Source organism: Mus caroli, unplaced genomic scaffold (genome assembly GCF_978045245.1).
Source record: "Mus caroli unplaced genomic scaffold, Mus_caroli_1 scaffold_18, whole genome shotgun sequence".
In the NCBI taxonomy this organism is placed as follows: domain Eukaryota; kingdom Metazoa; phylum Chordata; class Mammalia; order Rodentia; family Muridae; genus Mus; species Mus caroli.
In genome coordinates, this window is record NW_028227273.1 from 74,336,620 (window position 1) to 74,356,482 (window position 19,863).

The 19,863-nt window shown below is 34.7% G+C and overlaps 1 protein-coding gene across 1 annotated transcript in view; it reads right to left on the reverse strand.

Annotated features, from left to right (window-relative positions):
* The window catches only part of LOC110288954 (vomeronasal type-2 receptor 116-like), a 41,188-nt gene extending 24,922 nt beyond the window's left edge, over positions 1–16,266 (reverse strand). The window contains exon 1 of the mRNA XM_021155180.2: positions 15,984–16,266. Within this exon, the coding sequence (XP_021010839.2) occupies positions 15,984–16,252 (269 nt within the window). The 5' untranslated portion in view covers positions 16,253–16,266. The remainder of the gene's footprint in view (positions 1–15,983) is intronic.
* Positions 16,267–19,863: the final 3,597 nt, after the last annotated feature.

The window sequence follows — 19,863 nt, forward strand, 5'->3', positions numbered from 1 at the left end:
GAAAAGGCAATTTCTAAATCAATGCAAGATTTATAATTCCAAAGTTTGGGCAAAAATTGTAAAAATAGTTATAAAAGAGTGACACAGATTTCTTAAAAGGCAAGTATAAAAAGGCAAGAACTACATTAACTACGTTTGTTATGCAAAGGTTGCTTGTGTGAGGAAAATCATTTAAAGATCTTAGTAATTAAGGTAACCTGTTTGAGAAGGAGTCATGTATAAATATTTCTGGGGTGTTTAAGTCCTGTACTGCCAGGGGTTGCCTGATGCAGCTGTTAGATAGTTCTCCATTGGCAAATGGAATGGTTGTATGAGCCTGTTGAATTACCTCTATTGTTTGAGAGGCCTGAGGTAAGTTCCTCACACAGTTTCCCTGGTTTGATAAGATTCCTATATTATTAGGGAATCATAGTAGCACCAGATAAAGCAGTGACATTTTTGTGAAAACTAGTTTGGCACTCTTTATGCCAGTGGTACCATTTCAGACCAGGAGGATATTGAGTTAGATTTCTGCTCTGAGTGGACCAGGAGCATTAAAATTTATGGGATCCCCTACCTTCCTGAAACATTGTTGGCTGATATGACCATGCTTGATCCTTGAATAATTTTGTGAGTCAATCTTGATTTATTACTTTTTTACTGCCATTGATTAATAAGATTTTGTATAGTATTTTGCCCTCGTGAGGTTTTTGTAATGGGTATACCTTGAAAATATGAAGTAGCAATCTCAGCATATGCTTTAAATACATTTCCAGATTTTTAAATTTTCTCTAGAAGAAATTGACAAGTCGATGTAGCACTTTCAAAGGCCAGATATTTTAAAACAATATCTTTTGCTATAGAGCCTCTGTCAGTTGAAGAAGAGAGTCCTCAAAATGTTTCTGAGTTTTCTGTATTATCTTAGCAATCCTTTTGGTATTTGTATCTCTACCACAAAATCATCTCCATGCTTCTAGTTTTGCAGCTGTCATTTTTACTAGAACTTCCTTTGCCATTTTTTGGTGAGTTGTTCCTTCAAACCATTCCTCCATTCCCATAAATAGTCCATGTATTAACACTTTCATTCTCTTCTTTTCTTTTCAGACATCTCAGATAACTCTTTTTGATCCAAGTTCATATGTGTGTGTGTGTGTGTGTGTGTGTGTGTGTGTGTGTGTGTGTGTGTGTGTGTATCCACAGTAAACATTCTTCTTTAGTTTGGCAGGCTATGACTATTTGAAACTAATCATGAAGAGTCATAAGAAATTTAAATGGCAAGGATTCCCTAAGAGATCCTTATACCCTTTGATATTCTCCATATTCTCTGGGAAACCACATAAACATTAACCCTATTGCAGAGCTTCGAGGACACCAGCAGTTGATCCAATAGATAACCCTGTTTTCTTTTTCCTTTTCTTTTTCTTTTTCTTTTTGTATTTTTCAGCAAGTTTTATGGAATGACATATTTAAATGCTACTTTTCTCAGACTTTTATGTCAAGGAATAAACATTGTTCTTAGATCCAGATGGAGACAGGACTAATCAATTCCCCACACAAGAAGGTGAATCCAATGACACCTGAGCACATATGATCTTTTTTTGTCATTTGTCAATGCTTTCCTAAGCACAATCCAAATAGCAAACAGTTTAAGGAGCACACCTAATCCTCCCTTCTCTGTAATCCAGTTTTTAATATCTAACCCTGTTTCCTCCCATGCATCCATATCTAAAGTTACCTTTCTGGAAACCAAGGACTGGCCATTTGTACAAACTGAAGAAATTTAGTCAGCTGGCTAGTGCTAAACTTAATGATTTTTTTCTTTAAGAGTATTCTTATTAACATTTATAAAGAACTCTCTGTTGGTAGAATCACTTTGTCCCATCCTGAGAGATACATGAAATACTCACAGCCCTGAACTAATGGCTCCTGATCTAAGGTTGATGCAAACAGCTCCCAACAGAACTGCTGAGAGAATTGCCTTGTGACAGCAGGCAATTAATGCCAGAGCTGATGGCTCCTGGCCTACTCTGAGTACTTATGGTACTTAACCAACCCAGCTATGTTCCGATGGCACTTACTCTCTGACTCTGCTGATGAGAACAGGCAATTTCAGGTGAGTGCTGATGGCTCATGGTGAAAGCCTGGTGCTGATGGTACCCAATGTCACCCTCTGTTGATGGCATTAGGCAATATCAACTCCTATTTCTCACCCTACATAACCATGCACTCCCTGGCCAAGGGGTTAGCAAGGTCCAGTTGAAAGTCTTATCTGTGTGGATGTACCTTCTTCAAAGTTCCTGTTCCAAGTATCCAATTTAGATTATGAAGCCTCCTGACCTAGAGAGGGTAGAGGCGGGGTAGTGAGAAATACTCTAGTATGGCTTAAAGTGTGAGGGTCTATGGACATTTTAGCTTTCCAACTGTACTGAAATGCTGATGATAATGTCTAAAAAGTCCTAAAGAGTTCCTTGCTCTTTTTGGGAGTAAATGATTACTGGTTTAGGAGAATGACATCTGTAGCCAGACAAAAGGGGATTAATAATATGACTTTTGATCTATCTCAGCATGAACAGCACAGCTCTAACTTTCAGTCTGCTAGTTGGATGTCTCAGGAAGAACAATGGACACTTTGAAAAGAGACTATAGAATTTTTTTTCTAAGTTGTAAAATTTTTCCCTATTTAAAAAATAGGGAAAGCATAAAGATCCTAAGTATGCAAGTGAAAAAAAAAATTCCTTCTTTTCCTCTTTGGCTCAGAATTTTCTGTCAAAAAAAAAAAAAAAAATCCCCTCAGTTCCTCTTACTCTTCCCTTGGTCCTCAGCAGTTGTATAACTTTTAAAGTAAATGATCACATGTTAAACAGTCCATCAGAAGTCTCACATAAAATCAAATAATAAATTGAAATAGCAGTTTAAAACAATGATTGTTCACAGGAATATCAATTAGAAGTAATTATCTGCCTAAATTTTCATATCTAATGTTTCCTTTCTAAAAACCAAGGACTGACCATTTGCACAAACTGAAGAAAGTCAGTTAGCTAGATAGTGCTAAATTTAGTGACTAGTTTCTTTAAGATTATGTATAATAACATCAGTAATAGACTCTGTCAGAACTCTTGAGGCATTCAGAGCTACGAGTTTTCCTCTTATGACTGTATTCATTGTGTCCTATAAGTTTGGGTATGTTGTGGCTTGATTTTCATTGAATTCTAAAAACTCTTTAATTTCTTTCTTTATTTCTTCCCTGACCACATTATCATTAAGTAGATGTTGTTCAAATTACATGTATATTTGGGCTTTCTCTTGTTTATGTTGGTATTGTCGACCAGCCTTACACCGTGGTGATCTGATAGGATGTTTGGGATTATTTCAATCTTCTTGTATCAGTTGAGGCCTGTTTTGTGTCAATTTTAGAGAAGGTACCATGATGTGCTGAGAAGAAGGTATATTCTTTTGTTTTAGGAAAAAATTTTCTACAGAAATGTTAAATCCATTTAATTCATAACTTCTTGATTCACAGTTTCACTGTGTTTCTGCTTACTTTCTCTTTCCATGATCTGTCCATTGAGGAGAGTGGGCTGTTAAAGTCTCCCACTATTTTAGTGTGAGTTTCAATGTGTGCTTTCATCTTTAGTAAAGTTTCTTTTATGAATATGGGCAACCTTGCATTAGGAGAATAGATATTCAGAGTAGAGAGTTCTTCTTGGTAGATTTTTCCTGTGATGAGTATGAAGTTTCCTTCCTCATCCTTTTTGATATCTATAGTTTGAAAGTCTATTTTATTTGACATTAAAATGGCTACTCCAGCTTGTTTCTTTGGACCATTTGCTTGAAAAATTGTTTTCCAGCCTTTTACTCTGAGGTAGTATCTGCCTTTGTCACTGAAGTGAATTTCTTGTATGAAGCAAAATATTGTGTCCTGTTTATGTATGCAGTCTGTTGTCTATGTCTTTTTATTGGGGAATTGAGTCCATTGAAATTAGGAGTTATTAAAGAAAAGAAAAAAGATTGTTGCTTCCTGTTATTTTTGTCAATAGAGATGGAATTATGTTTTTTGGTGGTTATCTTCTTTTTGGTTTGTTAAAAAAAAAAAAAAAAAGATTACTTTCTTGCTTTTTCTATGGTGTAGTTTCCCTCCTTGTGTTGGAGTTTTCCATTTATTATCATTTGAAGGGCTGGATTTGTGGAGAGATATTTTGTAATTTTTATTTATTTATTTATTTATTTATTTATTTATTTATTTATTTATTTATTTTTGTTATGGGATATCTTTGTTCCTCCTTCTATGTTTATTGAGAGTTTTTCTGGGTATAGTACCCTGGGCTGTCATTTGTGTTCTTTTAGGGTAAATATGAGTTCTGCCCAGGATATTCTACCTTCATGGTCTCTGGTGAGAAGTCTGGTGTAATTCTAATAGGTCTGCCTTTATGTTACCTGACCTTTTCCCTTTACTGCTTTTAATATTATATTTTTGTTTTGTGCATTTGGTGTTTTGATTATTATGTGATAGGAGTAATTAATTTCTTTTTGATCAAATCTATTTGGGTTCTATAGACTTTTATGTTGCTAGGTATCTCTTTGTTTAGGTTAGGGAAGTTTTCTTCTATAATTTTATTGAAGATATTTACTAGCCCTTTAAGTTGGGAGTCTTTGCTCTCTTCTACCCTTATTATCCTTAGGTTTGGTCTTCTCATTGTGTCCTGGATTTCCTGGATGTGTTGAGTTAGGATCATTTTGCATTTTGCATTTTCTTTGATTGTTGTGTCAGTCAATGTTTTCTATAGTATCTTCTGTGCCTGATATTCTCTCTTCTGTTTCTTGTATTCTGTTGATGATGCTTGTATCTAAGTCTCCTAATCTCTTTCCTAGGTTTGCTATCTGCAGCGTTGTCTCCCTTTTTTGCTTTCTTTATTGTTTCTACTTCCATTTTAGATCCTGGGTGATTTTGTTTAATTCCTTTACCTGTTTGGTTGTGGGTTTTTTTTTTTCTTCTTCTTTTTTTATTCGATATTTACTTCATTTACATTTCAAATGTTATCCCAAAAGTCTCCTATGCCCTACACCTGCCCTGCTCCCCAACCCACATACTCCTGCTTCCTGGCCCTGGCATTCCCCTGTACTGGGGCACATAATCTTAGCAAGAAAAAGGGGCTCTCCTCCAATTGATGGCCGACTAGCCCATCCTCTGCTACATATGCAACTAGTGACACAGGTCTGGGGAAGGGGGTACTGGTTAATTAATATTGTTGATCCTCCCTATAGGGTTGCAGACCCCTTTACCTCCTTGGGTACTTTCTCTAGCTCCTTCACAAGGAGCCCTGTGTTACATCCAATAGATGAATGTCAGCATCCAATTCTGTATTTTCCAGGCACTGGCATAGCCTCACAAGAGATAGCGATATCAGGGTCCTGTCAGCTAAATCTTGCTGGCATATGCAATAGTGTCTGGGTTTGGTGGTTGTATATGGGATGGATCCCCAGGTGGGGCAATCTCTGGATGGTCCTTTCTTCTGTCTCAGCTCTGAAATTTGTCTCTGTAACTCCCTCCATGGGAATTTTGTTCTCCATTCTAAGAAGGAGCGAAATATCCACACCTTGGTCTTCCTTCTTCTTCTTGAGTTTCATGTATTTTGCAATTGTATACTGGGTAGTCTAAGTTTCTTTGTTAATATCTACTTATCAGTGAATATGTATCATGTGTGTTCTTTTGTGATTGGGTTACTTCACTAAGGATAATATCCTCCAGATCCATCCATTTGCCTAAGAATTACATAAATTCAGTGTTTTTAATTGCTGAGTAGTACTGAAGTGTATAAATGTACCACATTTTCTGTATCCATTCCTCTGTTGAGGGAGATCTGGGTTCTTTCCAGCTTCTGGCTATTATAACAAGAAATTGTTGTGTTTTCCTGTAATGCTTTAAGGGATTTTTGTGATTCCTCTTAAAGGGATTCCAAATGTTTACCTGTGTTCTTCTGTATTTCTTTAAGGGAGTATTTATGTCCTTCTTAAAATGCATTATCACCATCATGAGATATGATTTGAAATCCACATCTTGCTTTTGGTTTCTGTTGGTAAGTTTCTTGCTTTTACTTTTCTTGCTTTTACTTTCCTGAAACTGTGCAGAGGTGGCTGTGGAACAGCCTCAGGTCATGAGTTCAGATGGAATAATGGAAGTATTCTGACACATCTGCTCCACTGTTCTTGTTTCCTGCTTGCTCCTGGCTGGCCTTGTGACACAAAGATTTTAGAGAAAGAGGCTATGTCACCTCCAAGCACAGAAATGAAAACACTCCTGGGAGAACAGGGATCTCCTGGCAAGACTCATGCACAACAGGGTGTGGAACAGCTTCAGCTCACTGGTGCAGAAAACCCACATACACATGGAATCTAAACAATACTCTACACAATGACAATTTTGTTAAGGATGAAATAATGAAAGAAATCAAATCTTTTGAGAGTTTAATGAAAATGAAGCCACAATATGCCCAAACATATGGGACACAATGAGACAGCTCTAAGAGTGCCTCCAAAAAGAAACTGGAGAGTACATATACTAGCAGCTTGATAGAACAGCTAAAAGCTCTAGGAAAAAAATGAAGCAAATTCATCCAAGAGGAGTAGACAGCAGGAAATAATCCAACTCAGTTTTGAAATGAACCAAGTGGCAACAAAAAGTACTATACAAAGAATCAAAAAATCCAGGAGCTGGTCCTTTGAGAAAATCAACCAATTATTAAACCCATAGCCAGACTAACTAGAGGGCACAGAGACAGTATCCTAATTAAAAAAAGCAGAAATGAAAAGGAAGACATAACACCAAAAACTGAAGAAATAAAAACAAAAACAAACAAACAAAACCTCAGATTCTACTACAAAAGCCTATACTCAACAAAACTTGAGAATCTGGATGAAATGGACACTTTTCTAGACAGACACCAGGTATCAATGTTAAATCAGGATCAGATATGTGATCTAAAGAGATTTATATCCCCTAAAGAAATAGAAACAGTCATTAACAGTCTCCCAATCAAAAAGAGCCCTGGACCATATGGGTTTAGTGCAGTGTTCTATCAGCCCTTCAAAGAAGACCTAATACCAATATGTCTCAAACTATTTCACAAAACAAAAACAGAAGGCTCACTACCCAATTCATTCTATGGAGGCAAAATTGCTCTGATTCCTAAACCCCACAAAGACCCAGCCAAAAAAAAAAAAAAAAAAAGATATCTTCATACAAATTTCCATTATGAATACTGACACAAAATACTGAATAAAATTCTCTCAAATTGAATCCAAGAACACATCAAACAATCATCCCACATAGTCAAGTAGGCTTCATCCCATGGATGCAGGGATGGGTTAATATATGGAAATCCATCAATGTAATCCACTATATAAACCAACTCAAAGCAAAAAAAAAAAAAAATGATGTAATCATCTCATTAGCTGCTGAGAAAACATTTGACAAAATCCAACACCCATTCATGATAAAAGTCTTAGAAAGATCAGGAATTTAAGGTCCATACATAAAGGTAGCAAAAACAATATCAAGCTAAATGGAGAGAAACTTTAAGTGTTTTCACTAAAATCAGAGACTAGACAAGGATGCTCACTATTTCACTACCTATTCAATACAGTACTAGTTTGAAATCCTATGCCAGACCAATTAGAAAACAAAAATGATCAAAGTGATACAAATTGGAGAAGAAGTAAAAATATTATTATTTGTAGATGAAAAGTTGGTATACTTAAGTGACCCCAAAATTTTTACCAGAGAACTCCTAAACCTGATAAATTACTTCAGAAAACTAGCTGGATATGAAATTAACTCACACAAATCAGTGGCCTTCCTCTACACAAAGCATAAAAAGACGGAGAAAGAAATTTGTGAAACAACACCCTTCACAATTGTCACAAATAATATAAAATATCTTGGTGTGACTCTAACTAATCAAGTAAAACATCTGTATGATAAGAACTTCAAGCCTCTGAAGACAGAAATTGAAGAAGATAACAGAAGATAGAAAGATCTCCCATGCTCATGGATTGGCAGGATTAATATAGTAAAAATGGCCATCTTGCCAAAACCAATCTACAGATTAAATGGAAAGCTCCATCAAAATTCCAATTCAATTTCCAACAGAGTTGGAAAAAACAATTTGCAAATTCATCTGGAATAACAACAAAACATACGATAGCGACAATTATTCTCAACAATAAAGAAATTCTGGTGGAAACACATGCCTAACCTCAAGCTGTACTACTTGTGACGAAATAATTGTATGGTATTGGTAGAGTGACAGGCAGGTAGAGCAATGAAATAGAAATGAAGACCCAGAAATGAACCCACAAAACTATGGTCTCTTCACCTTTTGACAAATGAGTTAAAACGATTAGGGTTGGGGGACAGCATTTTCAACAAATGGTACTGGTTCCACTGACGGACAGAATGTAGAAGAATGCAAATTGATCCATTTTTGTCTCCTTGTACGAAGCTCAAGTCCAGTTGAATCAAGGACTCCCACATAAAACCAGATACATGGAAACTAATAGAAGAGAAATTAGGGAAGAACCTCATGCACATAGGCACAGGGGAAATTACCTGTACAGAACACTAATAGCTTATGCTCTAGGATCAAGAATTGTCAAATGGGACATCATAAAATTGCAAAGATTCTGTAAGGCAAAGAACACTGTCAATAGGACACAACTGCAACAAACAGATTGAGACAAGATCTTTAGGAACCCTACATCTGATAGAGGGATAATATCCAGTATATACAAAGAACTCAAAACATTCAACACCAGAGAAACAAATAACCCTATTAAAAAATGGGATACAGAGCTAAACAAAGAATTCTCAACTGAGGAATACCACATGGCTGAGAAACACCTAACAAAGTGTTAAACATCCTTATTCATCGGGGAAATGCAAATCAAAACAACCCTGAGATTCCACCTCACAGCAGTCAGAATGGCTAAGATGAAAAACTAATGTGGCAGCAGATTCTGGCTAGTCTGTGAAGAAAGAAGATCACTCCTCCATTTCTGGTGGGATTGCAAACTGGTACAACCACTCTGGAAATCAGTTTGAAAGTTACTAAAAAATTCGAACATAGTACTAACTGAAGATCCACTAATACGACTCCTGGTCATACACCCAGAAGATGCTCTGACATGTAATAAAGACACATGCTCAGTTAGGTTCATCACAGCTTTATTTATAATAGTCAGGAGCTTGAAAGAACACATATGTCCCTCAACAGAAGAATGGATACAGGAAATGTGGTGATATACACAATGGAGTACTACTCAGCTATTAAAAACCATGAATTTATGAAATTCTTAGGCAAATGGAGGGAATTAGAAAATATCATCTTGAGTGAGGTATCTCAGTCACAAAAGAACACACATGGTATGCACTCACTGAAAAGAGGATATTAGCCCAGAATTTCTGAATACCCAAGATAAAATTCACAAACAACTTTAAACACAAGAAGAAGAAAGACCAAAGTGTTTATAGTTTAGTCCTTCTTATGAGGGTGAAAAAAATAACCATGAACAAAAATTACAGAGACAAAATATGGGTCAGAGACAAAAAGAATGACCTTTTAGTGACAGTCCAAATGGGGATATATCCCATATACAATCACCAAACCCAGACACTTTTATGGGTGCCAACAAGTTCTCACTGGCATAGTCTGTTATAGCTGTATTCTGAGAGGCACTAGCAATGCCTGACAAATACAGAGTTTTATGCTCACAGCCTACCACTGAAATGAGGGAGTGTCTCCAATGAAGGAGATAGAGAAAGGACCCAAGGAGGTAAACCATTTTGCAGCCCCATAGTAAGAACAACAATATTAACTAATCGGTACCCCCAAAATTCCCAGGGAATAAACCAACAACCAAAGTGTTTACATGGTGGAATCATGGCTCCAGCTGCATATAAGTAGCTAGATATAAAATTAACTCAAGTCAATGGCCTTTCTCTAAACAAAGGATAAACAGGCTGAGAAAGAAATTAGGGAAACAACACCCTTCTCAATAGTAACAAATAATACAATATACCTTGGAGTGACTCTAACTAAGGAAGTGAAAGATCTGTATGTTAAGAACTTCAAGTCTCTGAAGAAAGAAATTAAAGAAGATCTCAGAAGATGGGAAGATCTCCCATTCTCATGGATTGGCAGGATCAATATAGTAAAAATGGCTATCTTGCCAAAAGCAATCTAAAGATTCAATGCAATCCCATCAAACTTCCAACTCAATTCTTCAACGAATTAAAAAGGGCAATCTACAAATTCATCTGGAATAACAAAAAACCTAGGATAGCAAAAATTCTTCTCAAGGATAAACATACCTCTGGAGGAATCGCCATGTTTTAACTAAAGCTGTACTACAGAGCAATTGTGATAAATACTGCTTGGTACTGGTATAGTGACAGACAAGTAGACCAATGGAATAGAATTGAAGACCCAGAAATGAACCCATACACCTATGGTCACTTGATCTTTGACAAGGGAGCAAAAACCATCCAGGGGAAAGAAAGACAGCATTTTCAAAAAATGGTTCTGGTACAACTGGCTGTTATTATGTAGAAAAACGGGAATTGATCCACGCCTATCTACTTGTACTCAGGTCAAATCTAAGTGGATGCAGGAACTCCACATAAAACCAGAGACACTGAAACTTATAGAGGAGAAAGTAGGGAAAAGCCTCGAAGATATGGGCACAGGGGAAAAATTCCTGAATAGAATAGCAATGGCTTGTGCTGTAAGATCAAGAATAGACAAATGGGACCTCATAAATTGTAAAGCTTCTGAAATGCAAAAGACACTGTCAATAAGACAAAAAGGCCCCCAACAGATAGGGAAAGCATCTTTACCTATCCAAAATCAGATAGAGGAGTAATATCCAATATATATAAAGAACTCAAGAAGGTGTACTCCAGAAAATCAAATAACCCCATTAAAAATGTGGTACAGAGCTAAACAAAGAATTCTCACCTGAGGAATACCGAATGGCTGAGAAGCATCTGAAAAAAATGTTCAACATCCTTAATCATCAGAGAAATGCAAATCAAAACAACCTTGAGATTCCATCTCACACCAGTCAGAATGGCTAAGATCAAAAACTCAGGTGACAACATATGCTGGCAAGGATGTGGAGAAAGAGGAACATTCCTCCATTGTTGGTTGGATTGCAAGCTTGTACAACCACTCTGGAAATCAGTCTGGCAGTTCCTAAGAAAACTGGACATAGTACTACCAGAGGATCCTGCAATACCTCTCCTGGGCATATATCCATAAGTTGTTCCATCCGGTAAGAAGGACACATGGTCCACTATGCTCATAGCAACCTTATTTATAATAGCCAGAAGCTGCAAAGAAGCCAGAAGCCCCTCAAGAGAGGAATGGATTCAGAAAATGTGGTACATTTACACAATGGAGTACTACTCAGCTATTAAAAAGAATGAATTTATGAAATTTCTAGGCAAATGGATGGACCTGGAGGGCATCATCCTGAGTGAGGTAACACAATCACAAAAGAACTCACACACTATGTACTCATTGATAAGTGGATATTAGCCCAAAACTTAGGATACCCAAGATATAAGATACAATTTGCTAAACACATGAATCTCAAGAAGAATGAAGACCAAAGTGTGGACACTTTGCCCCTTCTTAGAATTGGGAACAAAACACCCATGGAAGGGGTGAGAGAGACAAAGTTTGGAGCTGAGATGAAACTATGGACCATTTAGAGACTGCCATACCAGGGAATCCATCCCATAATCAGCTTCCAAACGCTGACACCATTGCATACACTAGCAAGATTTTGCTGAAAGGACACAGATATAGCGGGCTCTTGTGAGACTATGCTGGGGCCTATCAAACACAGAAGTGGATGCTCACAGTCAGCTATTGGATGGAACACAGGGCCCCCAATGGAGGAGCTAGAGAAAGTAATTAAGGAGCTGTTAGGATCTGCAACCCTATAGGTGGAACAACAATATGAACTAACCAGTACTCCCCAGAGCTTAGATGGCCTAGTCGGCCATCAGTGGAAAGAGAGCCCCATTGGTCATGCAAACTTTATATGCCTCAGTACAAGGGAACATGAGGGCCAAGAAGTGGGAGAGGGTTGGTGGGGGAGTAGGTGGGGGAGCGAGTAGGGGTATTTTGGGATAGTATTGAAAATGTAAATGAAATAAATACCTAATAAAAATGTTAAATATTAACAAAATTAATTTCAAAGGAAAGCAAATGGATAAAAATGTAAATGAAATTATATAGAGCAGAGGAAAAAAGGATAATTAGGATGTTTAATTTCAAAAACAAGATCTATGACATTTTCTCATGTATAAATATTATATATTCAAATAAATACATATAAAAGTTTAAAAATATATAGGAATTTTGAGAATTCTATACATGTGGGGAATTAAATAACAATCACTACAGATTGAGCAGAGAAATTCAAAGTCTAGTCATAGAACCATGATCAGAGGCAACTTCAGTAAAACAGTCTTGATCACTCTCTTTTGCATACTTAACTTTTAAAACACAAAATTTATAATAAATACACTTTGAAAGTGAAAACTATTTTTATCTTTCTCTTCTTGAGATTATAAACTGATTGTATAATTCCCTCCTTTCATTCTTTCTAGGCAAATTCATATGTACTCCCTATCTCATTTTAATTTCATGGAGTCATCTTTCATTAATTGCCCAGCAGGACTTGATCTTACAAGTAATGCACACACACATGCAAATGCACACTCATAGGCTCATCTACACATACTCACACTCACAGAAACAGACATGCACCCTCATACTCACACACACACACACACACACACACACACACACACAAATAAGCATTCCTATGTGTAGATATGCATACACACACAAACACACACAACTCTAGGTAAATAATGAATTCTGTGAAATAGTTTACCCAATTTTAATATTCTTAAACAGGAAAGATTATAATTTTCCCCATGAAATATTTTACATAAAATCACTCTACAACTGTCATATTAGTTACTATATGAGAATGTTTTAGTTGGTTGGACACATCCACTTATAGAAGATGAATGGTAAAATAAACCTCACAGTGCTGATAAAAAAAAGGACCATGAGCTGGGCAATGGTTGTGCATGCTTTTAAACCCAGCACTTGGGAGGCAGAGGCAGGCAGATTTCTGAGTTAGAGGCCAACCTGGTCTACAAAGTGAGTTCCAGGACAGCCAGGGCTACACAGAGAAACTCTGTCTCAAAAAAACAAAAACAAACAAGCAAAAAGAAACAAAAAACCAAAACCAAAACCAAAACCAAAACAAAACAAAGCAAAAAGGTCCATAAGTAGTTACCACAGTGAGAACTTGCCAAACAAGCATATGCTACAAAGTCTGAAAGTTATGTTATGAGCTGCTTTTGTTTGTATTTTTAAATTTGACTGAATATATTTCTGCAGATTATGTCTTCCTTAGAATATATACAGAGAAAAAGAGTGCTCACAAAAAAGACATTGTTGCTAAGGAAAAGTGCACATGGGATGAATGAAGGTCAGTGGTTACAACAGGATAGACACCATGGAAGAACTTTTGTAATTAATTCAAACAAAAAATAAAGCCATGAAGGAACTGTGTTTGCATTTAAATCAGTCAATGTTTTTGTCCTGAAAAACTGCATTCCTAAAATTCACAGAAATAAATCAATTATAAAGCCAATTCAGAAACACAGTATAGTTTACAATGCAGCAATATTCACTGCTAATATACATGAGGGAATAAAGGGGAGAAAGAATCCCAAATGTCATTATCTGCATGAGAAATGTTCTAGAAAAGTGGCTTGTCTTTTAATATGTAAAGTTGTACATAATGTTGCATAGCCCTAGTAAAATGATAGTCTATTAAAAATAAAATTATCTAGAATTGGAATTCTTATGATATATCAACTTTATCAAACTATAAATATAAAAATGAATAGTAATTTGATAAAATTAATTTTGATGTATAAGATCAAACCCATATTTCACTCGATGTGAAGGTAAATAATTCACTCTCATAAGCCCCTAGAGAAAATTATCAGTTTGCAATGGACAGATTCAAGATATGTCAACCAAAAGATTGAACATATTGGACAATAATATGACTTATTCATTTCAGGATCCTAGTGTTGAACCTGGGCATCTGATTTTGATTTTAGCACACATATTGCAGGATGACATTTGTTTGAACACTTTTACTTTCTTCAGCAAATTTGGGCTACATCAAAGGTATGTACACACATGCAAATAATGGATGTGATAACAAGTTTTTAAAGACTGAACCACGAATGTGAGTATAAAACCAGGCACTTTTCTCTTAAAATCATTCCATACTCATAAGGAACACACTATACAACAAATATGCTTAATATATTATAATAAAAGTGACTGAATTTTGTCATTAATTTGGATTATGTTTTTCTGATATTATGCAAGTTCAATGTTTTTCACAGGAATCAATCCTCTTCTTTATAAAGACGAAACCAGATATCAGGAAGTACATTCTTTACAGTGAACCCATTGCTGCTGCACAAAATAAGAGAAATGTATACCCATAAACATTGGCACTTGAACACCTGAGAGTAAAGGGCACCAGAAAAAAGGATGTATGAAGAGCATTAATTATAATGAAATAGAAGAGGGCCTACCCAACAACCAAAGTTGCCCCATCTACTAAGCATATGAGAAAATACTATGATTTTTTGGGGGGGTCAACATATCATCACCTAAAAATTTAGAATACAATTAAATACTTTAACCAAATTAAAAAAAATGTATATACCTATATTTGTTATGTTTTAAAATTTTAAAATAAATTGTTCAAACAAAAAACAAGTTTTAATTTATATCTATACATTTTTCACCTTCACTGTGTTTAATTTCATTCCTTAAAAACCTCAAAAGACATTTTTAAGCACAGAGTATTGTCTAATAGAGCACAATTCACCTTTACACTTTGTTGTTTTTTTTTTTTAATTGTTGTTTTGTCAAATTCACTTTTTTGTGATTCTAAAATTTTTATGTATTTCTTTTGGTCATTGCCTGCTTTTTGATTTCTAGCACATTTCTTCATGTGTTCACAGGGATTTATATAAAAAATATTGTTCTCTTTTCATGTCACACACCTTATTCCATACATATATAAGAAGGTATTCTTGGGAAATGAAAGACTGGCTTGGGTTAAGTCATCTTATTTACTTATTAAGAAATATACATGCATATTTCTGTCCAACTCAGCAATACCTGTTTAACAATACCCATTAACCTGGATTATTTAACTAAAGCCAAGGAACAGAACCAAGATGAAACTGTCATAGTCTTAAAGTCTTAGTATACACATATTTAAAAATAAGAATAAATACTGCAAACCAATAGTTTAAATAGGTAAACACAAGTAATCTGTCTGACAATAAAACTTAAATTATCAAAGAAACACTTATAATAAAACATGAGATAGATAAAATATATATGGAACATAGAAGTATTCACAACTTCTAATTGTGATGTTGTTAACTCTGGAATCAGATGCATGTAACACACATGGCCTCTTCACTCATGTATCACAACATTGAAACAGAACTTATAAGTATTTAGTGTCATCATCTAACATCATAGGTGCAATCAGAACTTCTACCATAAAGATTAGAATAAATCATCATTTCTTGAAATCATAACACTCAAAAACCTTCAGACATTGTGGCATATCAAGAATGACAAATAAGAGGTTATGTTTAACAATCAAATCTAAAGTGAAAACAGTTGAACTTTCTATTTCCTTTTTCCTTGCGTAAGAGAAACAATCTGAATGGAAAATAAAACTGATTGAAAAAAAATTAGAAAATAAGAATGAATGTATCAAAATAAAAAATAAACAATAAAATATAATGACTACACCTTCAATGTCACAAGATTTTTGAACTCAAAAAAGTAAATAATTCTACTCACTGTATGTAATAGTCCAAATATTGATATGGTATAGTTGGGTGTGGCATTCTCTTCCCAGTGTAGAAAGTATGAAGAGGGAAAAATACACCAATCACAACATCTCCTTCATGGTGAAAATCTTCAGAAATTTTGTAATAACATGTACTGATATTATAGGTAACAGTAGAGAAAAATTTATTTATTTGCAAGAACCAGAAGATAAAAATACAAGAGTACATCCTAACAGTACAAGGATCTTCTTGATGCAGAATAAACAGTGTCCAGTACATATAAGCTTGGTTCATGTTTTTGTGACCATGTATGTTTTATATTTGTTCATTACTCAGTCTGTCACACTAATTATTCCAAGGAATTGAGGATGCTACTGGGAATTTTGAACCTATTTTTTCACATGGACTCTGCCACTGTGGCCCTCTATTCAATTGCAAAACAAGTTTGGAATTAAGTTTTTTCACATTCTTCACTAGCCAAAGGCACTATGACTTCAGTAAAGACTACAAACATCCAGAGCTCAGCTGATCTTCTCTTGGGATGAATTGGCTAACCATGTGAAGCAGAAAACTTTTAATATGAAAAACAATTTATCCTGATCCCCACAAGTTACCTTACAGGAGGCCAACTATCTGAAAAAGAAAAGGCTAAAGAGAAAACATTGCATGTATAACCACTCAAAATTAATATATTGCAGAGATTTTGGTGAGAGCTAACATGTGTGAATTATGGAAACAATTCCAAGAAAATTTATAAATAAGCATTTGTTTAGTTTATCTGAACTTTTTCTGTTTTTGTCAAAGAAAGGGACTTTATCTCGAATATCTGTAAACTTTAAGAAAACTTATGAGAACTGTCAGTGTAAGACTTATTATTACAATATCTAGTTAATTTGTATTTACATCTTTCAGTAAAGTCCAAGGTCTATAAAGGAATTATGCGAAATGATCAAAATTATAAGTGCATTTAAGGTTTATAGTTAGAAGATATCTTAAGGAAATGTTAGTTTTTAGGTTTGTCTTATGATAATATTTTCAGAAATTAACTGATTAATGTTATGCTCTTGTATTAGGAATCTCTATCATTAATCTACTTTTCAAATCCATCAAATACTTGTGAGGGAAAATTTTTACCTGAGTAACCAAGATGTGTAGACCAAGTAGCTTCTATTTTAAATAAAAAGACAGAAACATAATGGCTCCTGGGACTGTCACCCAAATTTTATGTCAGTGGAGACATCCATTTTGGCAGCCATGCTCATAAGTTCTGACTGTGATCCACAAATTTGGAGGAATCTACTACCTTGTCTTGGAAATGTGGGGTATTTGCCAATCCAGTACCTTGCTTGTCAACAGTTTGGACTCTATACTGTCATCATTCAAGGTAAAGGGCATTTTATAGTCTAGTGTCCATTATTAAGACATTTGTAACAAACTCAAGGTGAAGATTGACTTTTGCCCATCATCTTTGGAGGAGACACAGAATGTTGCCTTACTTGATGTGTCTCTCTATCACAAAACCTTTTTTATTAAAATAACTTAAATACCACTTTCTCAAGATCTCTGAAATATGTGAGAAACTATCTGTCTAAAGTCTATTAAAATAGAAAAAAAAGTTTGTTTCTTGTTAGTCATGATAAGCTTAAGCTGCAAGATATATATAGCAGCCAATGTTAGGGTAATTCATGCAATTATGTGCATTAATTCTGAGCATGACTACAGTGGCAATTCTGAATGCACTAGCAATTTGGTCATTTGTAAGGTGACTGACTTGCATACAAGAAGGATTTCTTAATTATTATTAACACTTTGTTATAGTGGCTTTTTAAAATATAGAACCTTAAACTAAAGATTTTAAATTCAAGCTCTTTTATTATACAATTAAACACATAATCATGGACACAGTGTATAAGGAGATAGGCCTCTTAACTAAACATGAAAATTGGCACAATAAAGAAACCAAAATAATCACTCCATGACTTAAATGGAAAAGGGCAATTCTAGTTTGCCAAAACTCTGTTCCAGGAAATCACAGAGAAATTCTAGTATCCAGTAGTAACATTGACATCGGGATAGGTAACACTCCTATATTAATGGAAGGGACTCAACTTTCTCTTCCCAGAGATAATGTGAATTATTCCCATTTTATCAAGCAGCCACCTTCTTCAACCTTCTGATGAATTGGGTCTCCCATCTAAATCAGTGACGTTGGGAAAGGATTTTCTTGTGGGACCAAAAACCCTATGTTGTTATTCATCTAAATTCTTTAACAGCTTATTGATAAGCAAGTGGCAAATACATAAGTAGAAAAACACACATTTTAAGTAATTATTGTTAATCTAATTAGATCTTTACGACAATGTCTTTTCAATCATCTACCAAATATCCTTACCAACCTAAGGAATTACACACTTTTGTCATTTTCATAAACGAAAAGGAGATATAATATTTTAACCTTCTTTTCCTTTCCACCATATAATTACTCTGAGTTTTAAACCAACACTAGGCAGAAGAAAATGAGATGGGGGAGGGAGAGAGAGAGGAGAGAGAGAGAGAGAGAGAGAGAGAGAGAGAGAGAGAGAGAGAGAGAGAGAGAGAGAATGAGAATGAGATAACACGACTATTTTTTCTTTCATCCTTGACCATCAACAAGCTGGAACCAATGTACATGTACAAATAAATGTACAAATTTGAGATATATTCTTGGTAGATTAGTAGTTTTATAGGTGTAAACATTTCTCCCTGTCTCTATGACCCTATATGACCCTCCCTATATGATCAAAACCTGGCAAGAGCAACTATTCTCCCAACCTCTCACAGTAACAGGAGAATTGTTCTCTACATGAATTCTTCTTCCACAGGAGTGTTTAGGTTTTCTGTTGTTTCTTTTGTTGTTGAAATCCAGGTTTAATTCAAGAAGGTCTGATAAAACACAAGATATTATTTTAAATTTCTTGTTTTTGTTGAGGCTTACATAATGACAGATTTTATGGTCAACGTTTAGAAGATTTATAAGGTGTTGAGAAAAAGGTATATACAATTGTACTTGGATCAAACATTCTATACCTTCTATAGATATTCTTAGTTACATTTGATTTATAATGTCTGTTAGTTTCATTATTTCTCTATTTAGCCTTTGTCTGGAAGCTCTGCCAATTCGTGAAAATATGGTGTTGAAATCTCCCATTTTTAAATTTTAGCAATTTTCCTTTTACACATATGGGTGCCCATGTGTTTGGGGCATACATGTGCAAATTTGAGATATAGTCTTGGTAGATTAGTAGTTTTATAGGTGTAAACTTTTCTCTCTGTCTCTTTTGATTAATTTCTGGTTGAAAGTCTATTTTATTAGATATTAGAAAGGTTTATTTGGCTAGCTTCTTGTGTCTATTTGCTTGGAAAAAATTTCCAGTCCATCCATTTATTCTGAAGTAATATATATATATACATATATATTATATTACTATAATATATTATTAATATATATTATTATTAATATATATTATATTATAATATATTATATATATATATATATATATATATATATATATATATATATATATATATATATACACTGCTTTTTTCTCATATGTATCAGAATGCAGAATCCTATTTTCACATCCGTATTTTAAACCTGTGACTTTTTATTGGGGAACAAATGCTATATATATATATATAATTATATATATATATATATAAAATAATAACAAATGCTATATATATATAATTTAAATGTGTGTGTGTATGTAGATATGTTTCCATTTATTTTGGTAGTATGGAATTACCTATTCCCTGTACTTTCTTTGAGATATTTATCTTTGTTGGGTTTTAGTTTTCAATCTAGTATTTTCTGTAAGTCTGGATTTGATAGATCTTGTTTGAATTTTGAT